The sequence below is a fragment of the Hippocampus bargibanti genome, linkage group LG18 (genome assembly GCF_051943395.1).
Source record: "Hippocampus bargibanti isolate YZ-2025 linkage group LG18, ASM5194339v1, whole genome shotgun sequence".
Lineage (NCBI taxonomy): Eukaryota > Metazoa > Chordata > Actinopteri > Syngnathiformes > Syngnathidae > Hippocampus > Hippocampus bargibanti.
In genome coordinates, this window is record NC_142751.1 from 945,968 (window position 1) to 967,422 (window position 21,455).

The following is a 21,455-nucleotide window of genomic DNA, read 5'->3' on the forward strand; positions in this document are numbered from 1 at the left end:
TGGAAAAACGGTGCGTTCGTGTCCATTAGAGAAAAAAAAACCTTCAATAAAACTTGAACCTTTATTTCATTTTTAACGGACCAGCTGTGGAATGTTGAGTAGATGAGGTCTGATCCGGGCTGGTCAGTCGAAACTCTCCCTCCTGCTTTTTTTGTACATTTACACGGAAAACGCGATGTAAAAAAAAGTCCATAAGCAGGTCAAAGACATGCAAACGTCAACACTGAGAAGCAATAAATACCCAGAAAGCTCTGGAGGAGGATGCAGACATTCAGCTGCACGTTGCTCGCCAGCAGTCCAGACATGTTGTTGTTTTTTTGGCAAAGGTCACTTTTTTTTTAAGCATTATTCCAATAAAAATGCCACAGAAAACTTCCTCCAGGCTGCACATTGATATGGTTTTCCACTTGGCCTCCATATTGTGTCAAAGTTTGCCTGCTATTGCACCAACCGTCCAGCAGCTTCAATACGCTTTGCCACTACGTACAAAAATAAAGCAAAACAAAATATTTGAAGGCATCTGGAAGCGATAAACAACCGAAGCTGTCGCTACGACCAAAACAAACCATGCGCATACAAACAAACAAACAAACAAAACCACGTGGCACTCTTTGACTTTGTTCTCTTCTCTCATTTTACTGCAAGCGAGGAAACCTTCATTCGACGGATTCGCGTCGCTTCCGCGTGGGCGTCGGTGGCACTTTTTCAGCTGACGTCGCCCCGTTGTAAATGTCAACCGCAGTGGACGAGAATCGCAGGACGGCGGCGAGCTATTTCATTGGATCGGATCTTTTGACAGATCAACTGCCCAGATTTTTTTTTCTAATCCACGACCGACTGTCCGACTCGGGAGTGGCAAGATGTACCGCGCGCTCGTGTTCCCCGAAGGCGTCGGGGAACGTGTGCAAAGTTAGACGCGGTTCAGGTCCTCCCTGGCCCCCCTTTGGCGTCAGCTGTCCCGCCGGTGAGGTGGGGCGGCTACTTCAGTGCTGATTCCATCAGAAATAGAGAGCGGGCTCGCTACTGTAGTCCGAAAGGGACGAACTGTCTGCTGGCGTCAGCTGTGGACCCCCCAAAAAACATGAAAAGAAAAGTCAGCAAACATAAATAAAGAGTCATTGATGACATTTGAGGCAATCCAGGAAGCTGGTTATCAAAGTTGAAAATGCATACAAAGCACAAAAGCAATTCTCCAGATTACAGCTGCGGAGAATGGTGACATTAATCAATCAATCAAGTTGCGATTGCCTCACCATGACTTCTTCTGTCAACTGCGTCTGCTGGGAAGTGGCCTCCTCTTTCTTTGCGTTGTCCTCTTGTTTGTATTCGTGCCAGGCGCTGAAGTCCATCGAGTGCTTGGGAATGTAGTTTGAGAGCTCTGCCACAAGCAAGGGTTGAAAACTCACTTTTTATACAACATGGACACTATATACACTATATACAGTAAAGTCTCGTTATATCGATATTCAAGGGAGTCCGAAAAAATATCGATATAACCAGGACTATCGATATAACCGGGACTATCGATATATCCGACCCTGCGCGCATGTAATTTTCTCCGTGCGTGCATAGAAATAGTATCGATATAACCGGGACTATCGATATATCCGATATCGATATAACGAGACTTTACTGTATTATATGTTCGAATGACATTTACAGAAATGTAGTTAGGAAAGAGTCCATTGGGGGTCGCTATCCTCCCATTGACAGACATTCGACAAAACGAACCGAAAATTCACCATTTGAACTCAAGTGGTATCAAAAAAAAGCTTTTCTCGAAGGGTGACTCGTTTTGAGATAAGAACGATAGAATATATTTAATGGTGAAATTAGTCAATGAATTATTTGTAGCAAGTAAATGCAGCGTTGGTTCCGTCGCCTCTCTGTGACCTTTCACCCCTAAGTTAGCCGGGAGACGCCACGACTCTCCTGGACAGGATAAGCGGAATAGAAAAGGGAAGGATTTGTGGCACTTGCAGACTTTTTTTTTTGTCCCTGGACGGTATCTCACCGTTGCTGCTGTTGCCGAGCGTCGGCGAGCTGGTGAAACTGGGCCGGGGGATGTGGATACGTCCCACCATGCTGGGCACTTCTTCGGCTAGCTTCACTTCCTGTTTGTCCTGCTCGGCCTCTTCGCTGCTGTCCCACGCGCTGCTTTCGGACGGATACTCGTACGTGCTGTGAAGACTCGTCTCGTTGAAGGAGATTTTCAGCTGGAGGGGGACACGGTTCACACACAAAAATGCTCTTTTTTTAGTTCTCCAAGAGATACGTCTGTGTAAGATCTCAGTCGTACAGGAGTGGTACATCGATGAAAAGGTTGTACATAACGTGCTTGATAATGAAGTCAGCCGATCGAACTTAATTGGTTCCCGGAAAGTGTGTGTAAGGCGAACAGTGTCTTCCAAACATTAATTTCCCATAGGGAACCATTGAAAATGAGAATGATCCGTTCCCAGGTCCCCATAATACATAATTTTGGCTAGATAACTTTCTATCTATTTGAGTTATTCCAGGTTGATTGAACGCTGCCGCTGCTCACCCACAAGAAAAACCGATTCTGTGACTATAAAGTGACCTTGAGAGTTTTGAAAGGCGCTTATAAAGGAGCGGGAGTAAAAGAAGCTATTTTCATAAAACACTTCACTAAATCGCCAATGGTGGTGTGAGGTTGAATTTGGATCGTGCTTACAACACACTTCTGAGATAGTTACCACATAGGCTTAGTTCTGCTGCAGACCAGAATCAGTCAGGACTATAGAAGTAATCAATGTATCCTCAGGAAATGAGGCCGCCCAACCTGAGAGCAGGGACCTATCGGAGCAGAGGACTGGCACCGCCACCTCTGGACAGTAGCGATATACCGTATATGTAGGGCCACCGCTACCAGCAAAAATTTTGTTCGCTGACCAAGCCTCTTGGATGAGAAGCAAAACGTCCGACACCTTCAAAGAAGTACAACTGAGCGCTCAAGAAAAATGTGCATAGATTCTCCAAGAGATGTTTGTATCAAAATTCACGATTGCAAAAAAAAAAATAATAATGTGATGGCTTGTCTGAAATGACAGACGAGGGAGTCAGCTGATTGCTCTTACGGGAGCGTTTTTTTTTTTTTTTTTGCCGCGATCGGCGCCTAAATCTGCTCTAATCACCATCACGAGGCCAAAACGTCAAGAATATCAGCGGGGGAGGGGCTTCTCAAAATGATACAAATGTGCCAGACAAATTATTGGACACAAGAGAAAAACAAAAGGACTTCCTGTTGGAGGGAGGTACTGAATGACTTCCCTGAATGTCAAGCGGCAGCCGATATGCGACCGGGTCTAGCGGGACGCCCATAAAGATAAAAATACCCGCTTGGGACAATCGATAAGAGACCATGTCATTTTTCTTCCATGTCGCTGTTTTTATGGCAAACCACGACCAAAGGGTCAAGGTTCAGTCCAAGGTAGAGAAATGGCAAAATAGCCACGGAGTATAAGGCGCACCCCCAATGAATGGTGTATTTTCAAACCTTTTCCATACATAAGGCGTCATCTCAGTGAATAAAAAAAAATTTTCTAAATGAAATACATAAATACACATACGTTTTCCTAATAGTAATACCTTGGCTTACAAACTCAATTGGTTCCCAGACAGAGTGTGTAAGGCGAAAAGTGTGTATCCCAAAAATTAATTTCCCATAGGAAACCATTAAAATGAGAATAATCCGTTCCTAGGTCCCCATAAAACATAATTTTTCTAAGCCTTAAAACGACACAAAATATACCTTATTTTACATATAATAAATGTGCTATGGTATTATAATTAAAGAAATAAACTATACTGTATAATAAAGTCATTTGTGATGGTCGTTGATGGCTTGATGGAATGGAGTGGCCGATTTCATCAGCATTGAACGCTTGATGAGGAACGTAGTCGTCTTCTTTCACCATCTTGAGGAATGATCCCTTGGAGGTGCTTTCTCTGCGATCATTTTACCTAGTTCCTCATCAATTGTGTTGTTTCGCTGGTTTGATCGCTTTTTGCATCAGGTGTACAGATGGCTTGTGCTGGTTATTTGTGGAGCCTGATTGATGGGATATTTTAACCTTCCAGTCTACACTCTGCCTTTGAACTATCAAAGTTGAAACGAGTCCAAATTTCACTGTTTTCTGTCTATTTGCTCATTCTCTCGCTGCCGTCTGCCTGTCTCTTTCAGGTTTAACGGCTTCACTCTCTCTCTGTCTGTAACCCTGCACCCCTCTGTTGCATTCTTGACCAATCATGTGGCTTTAACCGAAGACTGGGGGCGGGGAATAGAGGACAAAAACAGTCGGCTGCCATTTTGTTGTTTGGAGAACGGGCTCGTTCGCGAAAGACACATCACTCATTGTTGCGCTCCGTGTGTATCCGAAAAAAAGTTTGTATGCCAAGGTAAAATGTTCATAAACATAACGTTCGTAAACTGAGGTATCACTGTATAAGGCACTACGGTACATTTTACAAATGTACTGTATTTTCCTGTATACAAGGCACATCGGACTACAAGGTACACCCCCAATGAATGGTGTATTTTTCCATCTAAAAGGCGCACCAGACTATAAGGTGCACCTTCAATGAATGACAAATGTTTTCCAAATATAAGGCACGCCACATTATGAGGTACTGCACTACGCACTACTTCTACCGACTGCTGACAGTCATTGCAAGACCTGTTGTGGCTCAATGACCCTCATGTCTTCAACCCTTTCATGTCTTTCAATTCCTTGATCTACTTGATGTGCGTCTCACCCTGACGCATAGCACACGCTTGAAAATGGTATAAAAGGAGCTGTCACGGATGGGACAGAGAGATTGGGCGAACCACGGGGCAGAATCACATCAGACTCATCTCGGACTCACGGACGGACATCACGGCACGACTTGCTCAACTCCACGCCACGATCAAGCTCTGCGCGTCACCTGCCTGGGAGATCTGACAACGAACCTACTTACAAATAAAGAGAAACATCAAACTTTATTGGCGAGCTAGCCAGGAGGATTTTTTTCCCCTCCTCCTCAGCCCAATCAACTCTCCAAATGGAAACACCCAGATTTCCCAGCCGCCCGTGAACCCGGCATCTTCACAGCAAGACCCCTCGAGCCGAGCTCCTGATGGGCCGCCACCACCCGTGGGCGCCCCGAGCCCACCGTGAAACCTGCCGCACCCTGATGGCCAACATCGTCCAATTCGCCTGGCGACTCTGCAACTAGCTGCATCGTATATGTCCACGATCGCACAACGTCGGACATCGCTTATGTCCACGATCGGACATCGTATATGTCCACGATCGCACAACGTCGGACATCGCTTATGTCCACGATCGGACTTCGGGAAGACGCTTCATGGCCGACACGGCCGCCGACATCAGCGTGCTTCCTCAGCGTCCTGCAGAGCGCCATGGCAGCGCGATCATCGCCACCGTCGCCGACGACCGGCCTGTCCGTGCCCGGCGGCGCTGCCTCCGATGCCCTCATGACTGTTGTAAACAAGCTGCAAACCCAGTCCCCCAACGCCTTGTTCATCATCTCGGGGGACTTCAATCACGTTTCCCTGAAATCCTCCCTCCCTTCACACAGTATGTAACTTGTGCCACCAGAGACAATAACATATTGGACCTATTTTTTTCAAACACCAAGGATGCATACAATCCCTCCCCCCTCCCCCCTCTCGGAAGAGCAGACCACAATATGGTTTATCTCCAGCCTGTGTACAAACCCCTTGTCCAGAGGCAACCAGCTGTGACCTGCACGATCAGAAGATGGTCCACAGAAGCTGAAGAAGCTCTGCGGGACTGTTTTGACTCAACCAGGTGGGAGCTCTTTACTGAGATTCATGGGGAGGACATTGACTCACTCACCGACACCATCACAGACTACATAAACGTTTGTGAACAAAACACCGTACCCACCAGGACTGTGCGGTGTTTTGCCAACAACAAACCATGGATTAATCCCGACATCAAAGTCCTCCTGAAGGAGAAGAAAATGGCTTTTGTGTCGGGCAACAGAGAGGAACTGAAGGCCGTGCAGATCCAACTGAGGAGGAAGATCAGAGAGGGGAAGAAGGCCTACAGGATGAAAATGGAGGAGCAGCTGCAAGCCAGCAATGTCGCTGGTGTCTGGAAGGGCCTGAAAAACATCTCAGGCCACAAAAGCCCAGTGACATTGAACGAAAAAGACAAGGACTGGGCAGATGAACTCAACCGCTTTTTCAATCGGTTTGACAAGTCGCCTGTCGCCCCCGGCCCGCCGTCAACTTCACCTGTAGCTGCTCCTGCACCAACTCTCACTGTGGCCTTACCCTCCCTGCCCCCTCTCACGACCAGCTTTCCACAACCAACATCTGCCCTCCCAACCGTTGCCACACCCTCAGCCGCCACTCTGCCTCCTGGTTCCTGCCTGTCTGTCACAACTGCGCAGGTGAGGAACCAACTGAGGAGGATGCAGGTGAGGAAGGCAGCAGGTCCGGATGATATCAGTTCCCGACTCCTCAAGACCTGCTCCGACCAGCTGTGTGTCATTGTCCAGCACTTGTTCAACCTGAGCCTGAAGCTGGGCAGAGTTCCACAGCTGTGGAAAACGTCATGCCTGGTCCCAGTGCCCAAGATTGCCAACCCAAAAGAGCTCAACAGCTACAGACCGGTGGCGCTGACGTCTCACCTGATGAAGACGCTGGAGAGACTCGTCCTCGCCCACCTGCGACCGCTGGCAAGCTCATCGCTGGACCCGCTACAGTTTGCCTACCAGCCCAGCATCGGTGTGGAGGATGCCATCATCTACCTCCTCCATACGGCGTTGCTGCACCAGGAGAATGCTGGGAGCACGGTGAGGATCACATTCTTCGATTTCTCCAGTGCCTTCAACACCATCCAGCCAAGTCTACTGGGGAACAAGCTGCGGCATGCCGGAGTCGACCATCACCTCACATCCTGGATTACGGATTACCTCACAAACAGGCCACAGTACGTGAGAGTAAAGAACTGTGAGTCGGGCAGGCTTCTCTGCAGCACCGGAGCGCCGCAGGGAACAGTCCTGGCTCCATTCCTCTTCACCCTCTACACCTCGGACTTCAATTACAACACCCCAACCTGCCACCTTCAGAAGTTCTCTGACGACTCAGCTATTGTCGGCCTCATTACAGAGGGAGACGATAGGGAGTACAGGGGACTGACAAAGGACTTTGTGGACTGGTGCCAGCAGAATCACCTCCAGATCAACACGGGGAAAACCAAGGAGCTGGTGGTGGACTTCTGCAGGAAACAATCCTCACCTGCACCATTGAACATCCAGGGTTCGGACATTGAGAGGGTGACCTCCTACAAGTACCTGGGTGTTACTCTCAACAATAAACTGGACTGGTCAACAAACACGGATGCCCTAATCGAAAAGGGACAGAGTCGCCTCTTCCTACTCATGAAACTGAGGTCTTTTGGAGTTCAGGGGTCACCCCTAAAGACTTTCTATGACTCTGTGGTGGCCTCAGCCAGCCACTATGGAATTGTCTGCTGGTAAGGCAACATCACCACCCGGGACAGAAAAAGACTGGAACACCTTGTCAAGCGGGCCAGTTCTGTCGTGGGCTGCTCGCCGGAGGAGGTGGGCAAGAGACGGACGCTAGCTAAACTAAAAGCTATGATGGACAGCCCCTCCTACCCCCTCCTGCCCATCATGACAGCAATGGGTAGCTCCTTTAGCCAGAGACTATTACACCCGCGCTGCAAGTACCGCCGCTCGTTCCTACCGACTCCTGTCAGGCTTCACAATTCTCAATGATCACATGTGAAAAAAGAGAAGAAAAAAAACTGGACACTGTAAATATGGGTTGTTGCAATATATCAAAATGCATTTCTTGATTCTGCACTATGTAGTTTTTCTTATGGAACGGTTTGGCACATTTACTTCTGCACAGTATACGGTTGACACTTTATTTTGTTATGCTTAGAATATCTTGTTTTCTATCCTTTCACCCCCACCCCATCCCTTTTCAATTGCTGCTGTGGACTGCAAATTTCCCCATTGTGGGACGAATAAAGGTATTCTGATTCTGATGACTTCTCAGATAAGGCGCAGCGACCGGCGTTTAAGGCGCAGGGTCATCATTTGAAGAAAATCAAGGCGCCTTATACAACCGATAATACGGTAATAGCTCAATGCAACCTGAGCCTGGAAATTTGAAAATGGAGGATGGAGTCTGCGACATAGCGCTAAATTGCCGGCAGGTTAATTTCACCCTTGGTGAGGTGATGCAAATTGTTTTTATAATACGTCCGATGTGGCTGGGCGGTGATGCTAACCATCAACGAGAACGGCGCGGCTAACATTTGTAATTGCAATTTCTTCACGTTTGACTTTGCACCACAATCCAATTTAGAGCTTGCAGTTTTGAAATTGAAGTCAAAGATAGCAATCAACACGCCCAATAAACAGCATGTGCGTGCGTCTATTAGCGCAAACTAGCGCTTGAAGACAGCCTCTTTGACGGGGTTGAGCATGACTGACTGAGGCTAGTCCAAAGTGCACCCGCCCTCTTTCCTCATGTTTTCTTCCGACGGGAATGAGAACAAGCACTATCTCTAGTCATCTTTGAGTCGTGGGCATTGCGTTTATGAGGCGAATAAGGAAATGACTTCAAAAGAAAAGAATGCTTTATCAAAAGACACGATGACAGTTGTGCAGTGTTTGTTTATTTATTTATCCATTTATTTATTTATTATTCAATTCTGTTTATTCTGTTGTTTGTTTATTCAGTTATGTAGTTAGTCAGTTATGTATCCATTTATTTATCCATTTATTTCTTTAGTTATTTATTCAATTGTTTGTTTATTAAGTTATTTGTTTATTCAGTTATTTATTTATTCAGTTACATATGTATGTATGTATGTATTTATTTATTCAGTTAATTATTTATTTAGTCAGTTATGTATGTATTTATTCAGTTATTTATTTATTTGGTTATTTATTCAGTCAGTTATTTATTTAGTCAGTTACTTATTTAGTCAGTTATTTATCTCTGTCTGTCTGTATGTATTTATTTAGTAAATTATTCAATTGGGTATTTATTTATTCATTTATTTATTTAGTTGGCCATTTATTTATTCAGATATGTATTTATTTATGTATTCTGTTATTTATCCATTCGGTTATTTAGTTAATGAGTTATTTTTCCATTTATTTTATGTTTTTTATTTATTCAGTTATTTAGTTAATCAGTTATTTATCTATTTATTTATTATTATTTTATTTATTCAGTTATGTATGTATTTATTCAGTTATTTGTCTTTCTATGTATGTATTTATTACGTTAATTATTCAGTCGGATATTTATTTTTTCAGTTATTTGCTTATTTATTCAGTTATTTATTTATGCAGTTATTTATTTATTCTTTTATTTAGTTAGTCAGTTATTTATATATTTATTTATTTATCTTTATTTATTGATCTATTTATCTCTTTATTGATCTATTTATCTCTTTATTTTGTTCAAGGCCAACCCACGGACGTCGTAAATGACAGCAAGGTGGTTCCTTGATAAATGTAAGTCGGCGTTTGCGCACGCCGGCTCAGATTCCTTGCTAATCGGGTTGTGAACTGCAGAGTTTGAATCTGTGGCACAAAAAGCGGCTCTCATTGACGACTGGCTATTGTATTGCATTTACAAGAGTTGTTTTTTTCTGATTCTCGGCTGATACAAGATGACCGAGCGAATGAAATGGGTCACAACCGGTAGCGCACGTGGCTAAGTAAAGAGTCAATAAAGTCGCCGTTTGAGGCGCACTGAAACTGAAACGTCTGGCGCTGGATTGGGGCGTATGGCGGCTTAAGAGGAGATGGGCCCCGTCAACGTGATTACAGCTAATCTCCTTTGTGCTGGATAATATTAGCATGGACGCCAGCTCAGGAGGTACTCCAACTACAGATGCAGAAACGTGCCAGGTGAACAACAGACAAGAACACGTGAGCTGCGATCAAACGTTTGCTGTAAAAAAAATAAACAAAAAAAGATCTTAACTCATTGACTGCCAGACAATGTGCAAATAGGTGTACACTCCAGTGCCAGGGTTTTTGTCATTGTCACTTGAATTCCAAAACCCACAGAAGATTGACTTTTAAGACTACATAAACAGTCAATGCAGCGTTAGAAACCTTAGTCTCTCTTCTTTCATCAGAAAAAAAATGAGTTCATTCCTAAGTTATATTGGTCTGGAGTTATCTGAGTTTGAAATGGGGGCGTCTTTACAAAATACAATACATATTGATTGATATAGCGCTTTAACAGCAGCTGAAGCTGGAACAAAGCGCTAACGTGAAAAAAAGGAAATTTTATCCCCCCCTTGTGGAAGGGAAAAAACATTGCCAGAGGCCATGGCCAGCGCTTTATCGGCACCCAAGCATGAACAACAAATTCGGAAATGCCGCTCGACGTCATATTTTCAATTCCCTAATAAATCCGTGAATGGCAGTGAATGAGTTAACGGTGAGATGATGGCTGCAAAATACAAATAATAATTCAGAGATATGATTTTTTTTTTCTATGACTATACCCTCATGGCCGTTGAACACTGTTTTTGGCAAGTAGAAAGTGTCCTTCAAAATATCTGGTGCGATTCAGCGGCGGCCACAACTGTTCAGCAGCTCCCTTAGCGCCTTCTTCATATTTTTTCCCTTATTTTGTCACGCAAGTTTGAGGATTGACTGAGCTAACCCAGATCGCATTTTAAGCCAAATCGTGGAAACGTCATTCCATCATTGGATTGCTTTTTTTTTTCTTTCATGGCGACGTCAACAGTGACGGACGGAGAGGCGGGTGTGAGTCAGGCGGGGGAGAGACGGTGCGCTAATGACAGGATAGAATGGCCCCGGCGTGCGTTGTCGTGGCGACAGGCGCCATGGTTATAGGACAAAATGGGAGGGAGGGGTTGAAATGGGCGAGTGGAGGTGCAGGCAGACCCTCAGGAGGAAGATAAAAATGGCACAACGTCAACGTTTGAGGAGAAACCCAAAACAAACGCACACATCTGATTGACACGACTACCCATGAATGCATTCTGGGAGATTTGCCTTAGCGGGGGATTGGCACGACGACAGACCAGACGTCGTGTTCGCTGCTCTAGTATCATCATAAAAAATGATAGCAGTTGTACAGTTGCTGCAGAAAATCGCTGAACCATTTTAAGTGACCAGTTCCCAAAAAAAACAAGTGGGCAATTATGGTCAGTAACTGTGGTCCATGTGAGTGCGGAGCTAGAGCTACAATGAGGGGAGTCACTGGAAAAGGTGGTGAGCAGGGTGCGTAGGGTCCAGTAGGATATTCAGTGACCTTGTCTTGGTTCTTGCAGTTTGCAAGTCCTTGAGAGTGGGTTTTTTCCCCCGTCCTAACTCTATTTGTGGCTAGCTGGCTATCTAGCTGACTAACTAACTAGCTATCTAGTTGCTATGAATGCTGGCGCCTGTGGCTGCCACTGCTCACCCACAGAAAGTTATCCTGTGATTGTGACGTGACCTTGAGAGTTTTGAAAGGCGCTTATCAATTAAATGTATTATTATTAGCTATCTAGCTTGCTACCTAACTAGCTATCTGTTAGCTAGCTAGCTAGCTAGCTTTCTTATCTTATTCCGGACGCTGGCGCGTGTGGCTGTCGCTGCTCTCCCACAGAAAAAAACATATCCTGTGACTGTAAAGTGACCTTGAGAGTTTTGAAAGGCGCTGATAAATTAAATGGATTATTATTAGCTATCTAGCTGGCTAGCTACCTAGCTAGCTGGCTACCTAATAGCTTTCTTATCTTATTCCGGGTTGAGTGAACGCTGGCGCGTGTGGCTGCCGCTGCTCACCAACAGAAAAACATATCGTGTGACTGTAAAGTGACCTTGAGAGTTTTGAAAGGCACTTATAAATGAAATGTATGATGATGATGATTGTTTTTTAAAAAAATCCTGAAATGGCCTGGCCCCACCTCACTTTTATTCTTTGATTAAAATGCCACGAGGGTGAATTCTATGTACACGAGAAGGGCGCGGTGCAATGTTTCAGGAAGCGTTTTGACATGGGGAATGTCTTGTGGGTGGTCAATAATTAAACACAATGGACTTTCACACCTGTAGCTTAAGGTTGAGCGCATCGGCGTGACCTTTTGTTCGCTTTCCTCGCGTTACACGGATTTAAAGTCAAATGAAGCCTATTTCTGTTTCGAAGCCGGCGTGGACATGGCATTTAAGTTCCACTAAAATAACACTTAGTTGGGGACACAATGGACTGGACAAACGCGGACGGACGGACGGGCAAAGAGCAGACATACCACACCAGCAGCGATAGAAATCAATGCGAGGTCTGAGTCACTGGCACAATATTGGTTGGGTAGTTAGCGAACGACGCCCCGCCTCGTCTTTGGACCAAATTCTTTGCCATCTCTGCTACACACCTGTGCGCCTTTTGCCACTCCAGCACGTGTTGATGCTCAGTAGCTCTTCATTTAATGGATCACTATCATCAAATTGGGATCAAGCGGCTGGAACAAGGTGCACTATCTGAGATTCAAGGTTTTTTTTTTTTTTTTTGGGGGGGGGGGGGGGCAATATTTGGAGAGACAATACAAAAATGCTAAAAACAGTTTTTTTTAAACAAATAAACAAATAAACAAATAATTAAAAAAAAAACAAATCAATAAATGCAGATTTTTTTAAACCGACAAAAATAAAAAAAGAAATATATTAAACAATAAATCAATAATTAAAAAAAATAAATATACAAACAAATAAACACAAAGACAAACAGACAAAAATAAATAAATACATAGATAAAGAAATGGATTAAACAAATAAAGACAAATTAAAAATAAACAAATAAAAAATTAATAAATGCATAGATATTAAATAAATACATAGATACACAATAAATAATCAAATATATCTCATTAAATAATTCAATACATTTAATAAATAAATAAATAAATGGGGAACCAAATAAATAAAAAACATAAATAAAAATACACAAATAAAATAAAAAATAAAATAAACACACATACTTATTCAATATGTGTGTGTGTGTGTGTGAATAATAATTAAATAATTAATATGTAATAATTAAACAAACACATAAACACAAATAAATAACTGGGCAACCAAAGAAATACAAAAACAAACAAATGAATATGAAACCAAATAAATAAATAAACACAATGCACAAATAAATAAATAAGTGGGTAAGCAAATAAATTTAAAAAAATGAATAAATACATAAACAAATAAATAAATCAAAGCCCTGGGTCCCATCCAACCAATAATATGGAAACGGAAATCGAAGAAAAGGTTTCTTCAGCCGTCATCTGTACTTTTTTGAAGGTGTCGGACGTTTCGCGTCTTATCCAAGAAACTTTGTCAGCAAACTAAAGTCTTACTGGTAGTTTAGGCCCTATATATATATATATATCTCTCTACTGTCCAGACATGACGGTGCCGGACTCTGCTATGATAGGTCCCTGCTCTCAGGTTGGGGGGAGCAGAGGACTACTCCCTGCAGCTGCTCCACTGATAGTTCCTATCGTTCTGACTAACGACTGGCCTGATTGCCCCACTTCGACCGGTATCACCTCATCAGTATTCCTAATCCTATGTTGCCTAAGCAGGCTATTGTATGAACGATCCAAATTGAACCTCACACCACCAAACTGTTTTTTTCTCCAAAAAACATTTCAATCAATCAGCAGTACATATGCACCTAAAAGCTAGCAACCACTCATTTGACGACAATGAGGTTAAAATCTTAGCGAAAGAACATAGATGGTTTGAAAGGGGAGTAAAAGAAGCGATTTTCATAAAACAGGTAAATCCTTCTTTAAACCGGTTTGGTGGGGTGAGGTTCAATTTGGATCGTTCTTACAACAGCCTGCTTAGGCAACATAGGATTAGGACTACTGATGAGGTGATACCGGTCAAAGTGGGGCAATCAGGCCAGTCGTTAGTCAGACGACAGGAACTATCAGTGGAGCAGCTGCAGGGAGTAGTCCTCTGCAACCCCCAACCTGAGAACAGGGACCTATCATAGCAGAGTCCGGCACCGTCATGTCTGGACAGTAGGGAGATATATATATGGCCTAAACTACCAGTAAGACTTTAGTTTGCTGACAAAGTTTCTTGGATAAGAAGCGAAACGTCCGACACCTTCAAAATTGTACAGATGACGGCTGAAGAAACCTTTTCATCGATGGACCACTCCTGTACGACTGAGAGCTTACACAGACGCAAACGGAAAGTGACTCACTCCCAACATATAAATTGGAGTGGAAAGCCCGAGTTGATTTGATTTGAAGGCAAGCACGGCGATGTTGAAGAAGCTTCACTTGACCTACATAGCGTCATTCCTTTTCCAATAAAAAGAAGATCACCGGGAAGCTCAAAGCCAGGGGACAGACAAGCCTTATTAAGTGCAACTGCAAGGAGAGGAAACCAAAGCGACGCGGTGTGCCTACGCAGTGGCTGTGGATCACTAAAAGGAGACGTCGCGAACTGGGCCGGCATCCCAGACGGACGGCTCAATTTGCTTCCGGGGACGAACGAACATCAATTGTGGAAAATGAGTCAAGCCATCATGTGTGGAACATTCTTTTGAAGCCTCATAAAATCAAAGAAAAAAGTTTGGTTTGGCTGGAAAAAGCCAAGCCAAAGCCGCTTCGGGCCGCCACGAACAAAAATTCCACACAAATTATAGTGGTCAAAGGGAGCCTTGATGCTTTTGTAATTGCTTGTAGGTCAGAAAAGAAAAGTAAAGGATTGGAGGGCTGGGGGGGGGGGAGGATTTTTGGAGCAAGAGGACAAATGAGTCAACAGGGAGAGAAATTGACAATGAGAGGAAGCTAATATGTTTGTTAACATATGTACATTTGGAAATAAGCATTTGTCTGCTCGTAAGAAAGCAGAAGAATAACGTCTGAGAGCCTGAGACGGCCTTTGCTGACGGGACCTCATTTTATTCAAGACGTATCCAAATTGTACACCCTTTTCTTAGCGGCCATTTGCATCCACGTGGAGACTGAGGAGCTCACGGCTAAATGGACATCTCCCCTGATGAGAGGAAAATCATCCACTGCCATCACAAGTCATCCGTCACCGTTGACCGTCGTCTAGACAGACGACGTCGTCAGTTGCTCACAAGCTCGTCGCCGGACGACAAGCCGACTTGAGCATCGTCGAAATAGGACTTTCGGAGTTTCAAGATGGGGAGGGCGCCATCGGCTGGACTGGTTTTTTGAGTTGTTGTTTTTGTTTTTTATCGGCGCTGTTTGTTCGGCGCCGCTGGACAGCCCAGTGGCACTTTTGTTTCTTTATATTTTTATTTTTTGTTTCATTTTTTAATTTTAATTGAATTTAATTGTATATTTATTTATTTGTTTATTGATTTATTTTGGGTTTTTTGTCGCTGTGCGTCACGTGGAACGGATACCGATTGTTTTTCAGCATTTTTGGCCACAACAATCATCAAGGAGGAGACTGTGCTGAGCGGTTGCACCTTTCGGCAGCATGAATATGCCAGTACTGTTTTTGAATGGGAGGAATGTCGGAGCCATATGACTGTCATCACTGGACAGCAAAGGGGCCATTGTGCTTTTTTGAGCCTGTAATAGGCAGCATCTTCACAGCCCCGCTTTGTTTAGCAGAAAGGTCGGTGCTGTTGGACAGTCTGCGGCTGGATGGATGCATGGCTTGAGGAGCCCGCCATAAGAAGAAAGGAGCGTCAGCGCAGAGCGCCGATGCGTATGTGGAACTGTCGCGGCTTGGAATTGAAGCGGATTTATGTGGGACAGGAGATGTGAGACAATCTCTTTTCGTCAATGGATGCTACAGCTGCGTGTTTGCTTTCAACATTTAGCTTGTAGTAGACGTACAAATTCCACCATGACGTCCCTGATCCACTGCTGACATGGATGCTTTGATCCTCTCCTCTTTCAACTAGAACTGCTTCATGTCATCGCAAAGAGGGTACAGCAAGTCCTGAAGAATGAATGACTCTCTGTGTCTTTGCATTGTCATATTTGTTATTTTTTCAATTTTTTTTTTCCCCCAGAACACGCAGCGGCTCCCCTCTCCCGGCAAATTGGCGTTTTCATGTTTATGTTTGTTAAAGTAATTATAAGTACCTTGCATGCTGGGTTCGAGAGGACAGTAATTTCATCTGTGCTGTATGTCATGCATATTAGCATATTTGACAAGAAAGCTGACTTTGACTTTTTTTTGCATGTCATAGGAACAATGTTAATTTTTTATTAATTTTAATGTAAATTAATTGTTTTGTTGATTTGTGTATTTATTAATTTATTGATTTATTTTGTTTTTTTGTGCATTTCACAGAAATAATTTGACATTTATTTTAAATTTAATTTATGTATTTAATTATTTGTTTATTGATTTATTTAATTTTTTGTGCATGTCATAGGAAGAATTTTTAATTTTAATTAATTTTTAATTTATTTTTATGTAATTTTATTTTATTTGTGTATTTATTTATTGCTTTATTTAGTTTTTTGTGCATGTCATGAGTATTTTTTTATTTTAATTAATTTTAAATTTATTTTAATGTATTTTATTTGTGTATTAATGTATTGTATTTATTTATTAATTCATTTATTTTGGTTTTATGTGCCTGTCACAGGAAGATGTTTACATTTATTTTTAATTTTATTTTATTTATTTGTATTATTGATTTATTTATTTAGTTTTTTTGTGCATGTCACAGAAAGAATTTAAAATTTATTTTTAATTTAATTGAATATAATTTTATTTATTTGTGTATTTATTCATTTGTTTATTGATTTCTTTTGTTTTTTTTTGTGGATGTCACAGGAAGAATTTTTGACAAGCCGTTTTGTTAAGCGGAGATGTCGGCGCTTTTGTACAGCCTGCATTTTTGCGGCTGGATGAACAGCTGCTCGGAGCCGAGGAAGAGGACAGAGTTGTGTTGCCGCTTGGAATCGAAGCGGATCTACTCTTCAATCAATTTTGAAGTGTCCTTGAGAGTTTTGAAAGGTGCCTCAAGATTAAATGTATTTTAATTTTTTGACAGCAATGAATGCTACGTCTCCTTGTTTGCTTTGGGAACGTAGCTTGCAGCCGACGTTGGGGCGTCACGCACGCTTTGAGCACAACTTCTTCGACAATTTGACTCATTCCTCTCAAAATGCTTCAAACGACGAAGCGTAAGAGGGATGAGCGCTTGGGATGACACGATTGTCCGCGTTGCGTCCCGTGACTTTTGTCATCTTATCTTCGCCGTTCCGTCTAGCGCTTTGTTAGCGCTGCGGCTGTTGTGAAAGGCGCGCTATAAATAAAGACGTATTGTGTTGTATTGTCACGCGTATCTGGGCTTCCGCTGCCGTTTTGAATGCTAGCGGCTGGCCTGAAAGAAGCGGCGCGCTTTAATGAGATTGCGCAGCCAGCTTTTGTTGGGCCCCCAGCCAAGAAACAAAAACCATCAAAGTGCGACGTGCGGCTTTTGAGGACACACCTTTGCACGCTCTGCGGCAAAGGCCAAGTCAAGTGTGGGAAGTGGAGATTGGAAATTTGTCGGCGTAACCCCCAGCAGCCATCTTGCGCCGGGATCAGCGAGCGAAAAAGTGACGAGCAACCCCACGACTCCCCGTGCAGTCCCATCCTTAAAGTTGAAGGACGACCTCCAAGAGGATGAAGAAGAAGCCATTATTTTCAATGTTCGTTCCAGCTGCGGGGAAATTTGCTTTTGGATTGGGTTGAACAATTAAATGGAATTGAAAAACCAGTTGAACAACATCAATATGTTGTAGAATGTAGTTTTTCAAATTGCAAAGGCTGTACCTGGCAGAAAAGCAAGCAATCAATAAAAAAATAAATACATACACAAACAAATAAATAAATAGAAATAATAAATAAAAGTACATAAATAGACAAATACATAAAAATAATAAATAACAGTACGTAAACAGACAAACAAATAAATAAACACATAAATAACAGTACATAAATACATAGACATAACGTAATAAATAAATAATTAAATAACTAAATAATATTATATTACTAGATATTTTTTCCGACTCCCGAGAATATCGATATAACGAGACTTTACTGTATATATATATATATATATATATATATATATATATATATATATATATATATATATATATATATATATATATATATATATATATATATATACACAGTACATAAATAGCCTAATGATTTTATAAAAATACATAAATACACAAATAAATAAAAGTACACATAAATAGACAAATAAATAAATTAATAAAAATAAATAAAACATTGAAACATTAATTAATAAAATAATAAAAATAAATACATAAATAAATAAACAGACACATAAATAAATAACTGGTCAGTCAGTAGGCATTATTGTTAATATAATGATGTATATTGTACATCTTTATTTTGGTCGGGTCTAAATCAATCAGGTGTTTGAGATTTCGATTTGTTTGCATTATTGTCGTCATCCAATTTCGGACTGAAATTAACGCTACACTTGTTTGGAAGAATTTTGTGAGACTGTTTCATAAATTAAGAAATGTCATTGAAGTAGAAAAAAATTGCCTTTCATACTAATTGACGGTTCATTTGCTTTTTAAGTAAGCCTCGCCTTTCAGAACTAAATATTTGTATGTGTTCATTTATCGTATGCATTTTGGGGACTGCATTGTATTTTGGACAGCTGCCCTCATTTCAAGCTCATATACCTCCAGACCCATATCATTTAGGAATTAAAACTTTGTTTCTGATGAAAGACGATAGTGTAAGGTTTGATACGCTGCATCGAATGTTTATGTGGTCCTAAAAGTCAATATTGTGTGGCTCCTGGAATTGGAGTGACAATGACTAAAACCCTGGCACTGGAGTGGACACATTTTTGCACATCATCTGCCAGTCAATTACGAGTTAAAATTGCAAGATTGAAAAAAAAGCGTCTGTTTTTCAAACTATTTTGTTGTATTTCAATAAGAGGGATAATGAATGTATGACTTGTTGCTCCCGTTTCCATTTCCTACCTTCTTGCCCAGGGTGCCCGTCGACTTGGTGAGGCAGGATCTTCCCAGGGAAAGGTAACCGCCGATGACCTCAATCTCCTCCGCAGCGGGGTAGCGTTTCTTCAGCAGCGAACCCAGCTGCGTAAACGGGGCCCGGTGGGGCGCGGACCCGGGGGATGCGTCACCGGAGGGATCCGGCGGCGCTTCGGGGGAACTGGCCGTGCCCTCCGTCTCTGCCCGACGTTTGGGCACCACCGTAAAAGTGTTGCCCTTCCTTCTGGACGCCTCGTGCGGCGATCCCACGTCGACGTCGTCAATGTTTGTGACGGGGAGACGGTCCGCGGGAGGGGCGGCGTCGGTCGGGGAGGCGGGCGAGGGTTCGGGCGAGAGGGCGCACGGGGGGAAAGCGGGCGACGAGGGAGGAGACGTCAAGGCGGGTGGAGACGGAGACGGATTGCGTGAAGACGCGGGGGACGTCGGCGACGTGGCAAACGGGTATTCTGTCCGCACCGCTTCCTTTGCCTTCCTGGCGTCCTTCAGTTTTTGGAGCATCAGAGCAGGTGCGGATAAACGAGAAGACGCGGGGCGCTCTGGAACTCGCTGGGATGGGGGCGATTTGGCTGCAGTGTCGGGCCAGGTTGCAAGATGGCGCTTGGGAATCACCATGAAGGAGTTTTTGGACTGGAGCCGCAAATTGGCCAGTGCCCGCGCTTGCGCGTCTCGCTCGGGTATCAGGGCGAGGTCGGGCTTCGGGGCCGGGCGGATCTCAAAGTCGGGCGAGGTGTGCGACACTTGAGACGAGGGGGTGGAATGGCTCTTGGCGGATGACGCCACCTTGGAATGGAGGGACGCCTCAGGGCTCGACTCTGGGCCTCCGTCCGTTTCATCTTTGGCCGTCGTCGTCCGTTCGCGGCCGGAGGAGAAGACCGGTTGAGAGGATTCCAGCGCTTTGGCTTTGGGGGAACTCCGCAGGGCCGACGCCGGCCTGCCGCCCAGAGTTTTCAGCCAGTCCGTTTTGGGTTTTGGCCTGAGATCCAGCTGTGGCTTGGCCCAGGTCCTTTGCCTTCTGCCGGCGCTTCCGTCCAGCTCCAGCAGGTTCTCTGTGCTGTGAGACTTTTTCTGCAGCTTCCCGTAGTTGGAGTCAAACTTCTGCAGGATTCGGCTGACCATGCCCTGACCCTCGCCCGCCTCGTACCAAGGGTCTCGGCGGTTGGGGCGACCCAGGGTGCTCAGATTCTCCTCGCTCTTACTCAAGGTGGTGTCGTAGATGACCACTTCCTTGGCTCTTATCTCGGTCACGGCGTTCCCTCTCCTGTCCAAGAGATGGTTGACTGCGCCGTAACCGTTTTGTTGCCAAACGGCACTTTGATCTTCTTGGCCGTCGTGAGCGTCATCGGGATCCGACTCGATGATGACAATGTTGTCCGCTCGGATGGTCCGCATGCCGGGAACGTTGCCGTAAAGCTCCAAGATGTGCTGGATGGGACGGGCGGCGTTTTCCCGGTCCTGGCGCCTCCGCCGCTCCTTCTCCAGCTTGATGAAGGGGTTCTCCTCCAGGGGGCCCAGACTCTCCTGGAGCACCAAGCTCTCTTGTCCGTCGGCGGGACTCCTCGCCGTGCCCTCAGCGACCGCCGCTCTCGCGTCTTTGTTGTTGGCGAAGTGCTGAGCAGCCGCCGCGATGGAGTAGTTCCGCCCGACGCGAGCGTCATCTCGGTTCGGCGCGCCGGCGGTGCCGCCGTTCGCGGTTTGTTCCCCACTACCGCGTTTCGGGCTCCCGCCTGCGCCGTTCTCGGCGGTGGCGGCTCCCCCCGACGCCCCGCTTTTCGCCTTCCTCCTCTCCAGGATCTCTCGCTTCCAGGCCGGCATCCTCGGGTTCTCTTGTCCGGTATCCTTGCGGGCGTACCTTGCCTCTCCTCCGCCAGACATTGCGGCGGGGGGGGTGTTACGAGGGCGAAGGGGGGTGTCGAGGAGAGAGGAGGGCTTCGATGCAGTCTTGTCGCGGCCCGGTCCGGCTGCGTGAACTGCGTCCGGGTGTCGCGCAGTATCGCTCACGGTGCCTTGGCCAACATCTCTCCACCCTCTTTTTGTTGAGTCGAATCCGTCCTCTTCCGGAGCTCCGTCGGATTTCCAGAGCCCCCGAAATGCCGCCCCGCCTCTCCCCGGCAGACTTCCAGGTTGCTATTCGCTTCCTGATTGGCTGGCGGGTCCTGCAGACACACCCATTTGGTCGCTGTGGCGCAAAAACCACTCCCGTTTTCTATTGTTAACTGGGCCGACGCCACCTGTCAATCAAACCGTGCGGCGTTCACGTTCACCAGAACACTCCCGGTGAAAATCTTCAACCACCTTCTCAACTGCATATTTGACATCACAGCGCGTGCGGGGTGTCGCTTTCGTTGTTTTTGCCCCAGGTTATTAATA

The 21,455-nt window shown here is 44.5% G+C and overlaps 1 protein-coding gene across 1 annotated transcript; it reads right to left on the reverse strand.

Annotated features, from left to right (window-relative positions):
- Nucleotides 1-42: 42 nt before the first annotated feature.
- On the reverse strand, nucleotides 43-21,423 carry tprn (taperin). The gene is made up of 4 exons (XM_089020183.1): nucleotides 19,056-21,423; nucleotides 2,015-2,216; nucleotides 1,254-1,378; nucleotides 43-1,061 (listed from the first exon to the last, which is right to left on the reverse strand). Exons 1-4 carry the CDS (start codon nucleotides 20,958-20,960, stop codon nucleotides 999-1,001), a joined length of 2,295 nt encoding a protein of 764 aa, XP_088876309.1. The 5' UTR covers nucleotides 20,961-21,423; the 3' UTR covers nucleotides 43-998.
- Nucleotides 21,424-21,455: the final 32 nt, after the last annotated feature.

Coding starts and splice junctions, on each gene's coding strand:
- tprn (XM_089020183.1), bottom strand. CDS start 20,960: ATGTCTGGCGGAGGAGAGGCAAGGTACGCCCGCAAGGATACCGGACAA. Junction 2,217..19,055: donor CGGGCACCCTGGGCAAGAAG/GTAGGAAATGGA, acceptor GTCCCCCTCCAG/CTGAAAATCTCCTTCAACGA. Junction 1,379..2,014: donor GCTCGGCAACAGCAGCAACG/GTGAGATACCGT, acceptor TGCTTGTGGCAG/AGCTCTCAAACTACATTCCC.